This window comes from Zea mays, chromosome 3, assembly GCF_902167145.1.
Source record: "Zea mays cultivar B73 chromosome 3, Zm-B73-REFERENCE-NAM-5.0, whole genome shotgun sequence".
NCBI lineage: Eukaryota > Viridiplantae > Streptophyta > Magnoliopsida > Poales > Poaceae > Zea > Zea mays.
In genome coordinates this window covers 176,103,344-176,107,280 of record NC_050098.1, presented here as the reverse complement: position 1 = coordinate 176,107,280, position 3,937 = coordinate 176,103,344, and the positions used below count along the sequence as shown (strand labels likewise).

The 3,937-nt window shown below is 56.5% G+C and overlaps 1 protein-coding gene across 1 annotated transcript; it reads right to left on the bottom strand.

Annotated features, from left to right (window-relative positions):
• Positions 1 to 626: 626 nt before the first annotated feature.
• On the bottom strand, positions 627 to 2,791 carry LOC103652366 (receptor-like protein 2). Its single transcript, XM_023302101.2, is given in 3 exon segments — positions 627 to 1,566; positions 1,568 to 1,791; positions 1,793 to 2,791. Coding segments are annotated over 3 exon segments (2,163 nt in total).
• Positions 2,792 to 3,937: the final 1,146 nt, after the last annotated feature.

The following is a 3,937-nucleotide window of genomic DNA, read 5'->3' as shown; positions in this document are numbered from 1 at the left end:
CCCGAGGCTGGGCTCGAGCGATGCGAGATCGCGTCCCTTGAGTGGACGGAGCCTTGACCTGAATTGCGTCCATCAGTCTCTGCAGCTTGTGCTGATGGTGATTACCAGCCGAGTTTAGGAGTGTTGGGGGTACCCCTAATTATGGTACCCGACACTAAGCACCATAGAATCTAACAACAACAACATCATTACTGAGCAGTCATAAGATCTTGAACATAGTAAATGAAGAAAAATCTACAGACGAAGTTTTAAAACTCTAACATATCTAAGATTACCTACTATACTAAGTACTAATACAACATACAAAATAAAGAGGTAATGATTACGGGAAACAGGAGTTCATGTAAAGAGTCAGCCCGTGACATTTATCCATCACCATCAGGTTAGACACCAACTAATACACAAGCCTCAATCTTAGTCTCCCAAAGTATATTCTCACTCTTTAGAAAAAATAATAACCTTGTCGAAATAATACTACTAAATTAATTACAGGACTCGTGTATTCAGATAACTCCGGAAGACCAAAGAAAACTGATGCTCCTTGGAGATTTTATCTGTACATTCATGCAAATCTCTACTAATCCTTAAGACGATAGTGTAGACCAGGCACAACCGTGCCCCCGCCTCTATCCCGACCGTCCGATTGCGTCCATCCCCACCGTCCAATTGCGATGCCATCCTCGCTCGCGAGTCGCGCCTAGCGCCGGATCCGCTCCCGCTCCCGCAGCCGCCTCCATACCCGGGTTCCCCGCGAAGCTAGAGCTCGGGAACGTGCAGAACTGGCCTCCTACCGGAACAGGCTCGTCCAAGTCGTTGTTGGAGACGTTGAAGTAGGAGAGGAAGCGGAGGCTCTCCAGCGCCCTGAGGATCTCGCCCGTCAGGCGGTTGCTGGACAGGTCCAGCACCTCCAGGTTCATGAGGTTGCCGACGGCCTGCGAAACCTCCCCGCGCAGGCTGTTCAAGCTCAGGTTGAGCTGCGTGAGTCCCTTCAGGCGGCCGATCTCCGGCGGCACCGCGCCGGTGAGCCTGTTGTCGCCGAGGTTCAGCAGCTTAGGGCAGTAGTTCGCCCTGTGGTACTGGAGCGACGCGGCCATGTAGACGGGAAACGGGAACGTGGCCTGGCTCGAAGACCCACCGTGGTCGCCCACGGTCGTCTCGGACCTCAACATCGGTAGACCCGCCAGCGCTGTTGGGATCTCCCCCGCGAGGCTGTTGTTGGACACGTCCAGAACGAACAGGAGGCTCAGGCCGCTGACCCAGGCCGGGATCGGGCCGGTGAGCCGGTTGCTGGACAGGAACAGCTCTCGCAGGTTCTCGAGCCCTGACACCCAGCGAGGGATTTCTCCTGACAGCGAGCAGTCCGCCAGGGACAGGACCTGGAGGCTCCGATAGCCGTCGTTCGTCTCGTCCTTCGGCATCGCCTCGCCTCTGAAGTTGACGCCGATCAGCAGAGTCGTGAGGCTCGGAACGCTCTTGAGGACCTGGAGCGCGTTCGTGACGTTCGTGAACGAGTTGTTTGTCAGGGACAGGAACCTGAGCGACTTGAGCCTGCCGATCCCCGGAGAGCTGGCGGTGAAAGCCGTTGGAGGACAGTCGGAGCGCGATGAGGCCGTTGCACGAGTACAGGCTCCCAGGGACTATGCCGGTGAAGTTGTTGTCCATGAAATCTAGAACTTTTAGCCTGGGCAAGGAGGAGAAGTCGACGTTGTTCAGGTCTCCATGGAAACCGTTGCTCCGGAGAATGGCGGTTCTGAGACTCGAGCACCTGCTCAGACCCGGTGGCAGCTGGCAGCTCGCCGGACATGCTGTTGTGCTCTAGGCGAAGCTCCTCCAGCCTCTCGAGTCGCCCGATAGAGTCTGAGATGCCGCCCGTGATGAGTTTGTTCTCCGCGAGGTCGAGGACGACCAGACTCCTGAGCTCGGCTAGACGCTCGGCGCTGAGCGCTCCCTGCAGACTGTTGTTTGGGAAGGAGATGTGCTCGAGAGAGGTCACGTCGTGGAGCTCGTCCGGTAGAGTCCCGTGGAGTTCATTGTGGTTGGCCTTGAGCACTCGTAGCGCGGAGCAACGACCGAGGTCCATGGGCACGCTTCCGTTGAGCTGGTTGAAGCTGAGGTCGAGCGCCGACAGGAACGGCGTTCTGGCGCAGATGGTGCTGGGGATCTCTCCGGTGAGGCTGTTGTTGCTCACGTTGAGAGCGACGAGGTTGGTCATGCCCGCCAGTGTGAGCGGCGGGATTTGCCTCTGAGCTGGTTGCTTGAGAGTTGAGACGTTGAGTAACTTGATAGGCTGTCGTCCCTGTCCGGCGGACGTAGATGGTAGCTCGGGGAGATCACCGTTCAGGTTCTTGAAGCTGACGTCGAGGACGAGTACGCTTCTGGACAGCAGTAGCTCCGCGGGGAGGCCGCCGGAGAGGGAGTTGAGCGACAGGTTGAGGCGCAGCAGGCTAGGCATCTCACCGAGCGCCGGCAAGATGCGGCCCTCGAGGCCCAGGGAAGCCAGCGAGACTTCTGTGACAGCGCCGTCGGCGTCGCAAGTGATGCCCTTCCACGTGCACTAGTCTGTGTCGTTCCTCCAAGAAGTGGCGAGGCCAGAGTCCTGCGAGAGCCCCTGGAGAAACAAAAACTTGAGGAGGGAGACCCCGTCCTGCTCCGTGCTGCTCGCACAGCCGGTGGGAGAGAGCAGGGAGAGCAGTGGCAGCAAAGCAAGAGCAAGAGCAAGCGATCGTGCCGACCATGGTCCACCTGCTGCTCTGCTGTTGTTCCGTGAGGAGTGGCAGTGGAGTGGCCGCATGGTGTCTATCTTATTCTTCCATGGACCAGCCGGCACAGAGCTCAAAATGCTTTGATCAACTCCAGCATCTCGAAGCTCTAGCCGCACCCTGTTCATAGGTCGTGGAAGATGAGAGGAAGCAGGTTGGTTGGTCTTTCAATTATTGGATACCTTTTCTAAAGCGTGGATATTGTGTTATCGATGTCGAATCTGGATTCCCGATGCAGTCTCTGAGCTTTCACCACCATAGACAAGTTAACTTTTTCATCAGGTTCCTGTTTTCTTAATGATGTAACCTACTTATTTTTTTATAACCTACTTATTCTTTTTGTTAGACAGGAGATCTCACCTTCCATCAATGAGTCCTGTAATCTCGTGTGATTGATTTGGTGATTGATTTGGTTGCCCTCTCGGGTTCTATTTCTATAAACCGGGATGAGGCTTTGCCTATATAAATGTAACCTGTACGCATGATTCAATCAAGCAGTACTATTCTCCCACATATCTGTCTTCATGGTATCAGATTAGTTCTTTCCTCTCCTCGCTTCCGCTCTCCTTCCATGGCTACCGAAGTTCCCATGACCTCTGATGTCGTTGATGCTAGCACCACGTCACCTGCAGCAGCAGCAGGAATGCTCCCACTCGTCCCGGACAGCACCACGGTCGCCGCCGCGGCTGCTGTTCGCCAGAAGCTCCAGGACGCCATCGCTCGTCACGAGCGTGACCTCGCTGACGCACGTCGCCAGCTTGAGGAAGCTGATGCCGCTGCTGACGGCGCCTTCGACGGCGCCGTGGACGACGACGCTGCTCCACCCACTGGTGACGCCACCGCTGTCGCTGCTCTCCATACGCAGGCTCTCGGTATCCTCAATATCCGCGCCCTCGTCCCGGTCGTCCTCGACCTCGCCACGCCTTCCTTCTCCAAGTGGCGCCGCCTCATGCTCCTCGCCCTCGGCAAGTATGCGCTTGCTGACCACGTCCTATGCGATGCCTCGTTTCATGTTGTCCCGCACTGGGTGCGAATGGACCTCCATGTCTTGTCGTGGCTCTATGGCTCCGTCACCGGCGACCTCTACGAGATCGTCACAACACGGACTCCCTCTGCCCGCGGCGCCTGGATCGCTCTGGAGCAACAGTTCACCGGCAACCGTGAAACTCGTGTCCTTC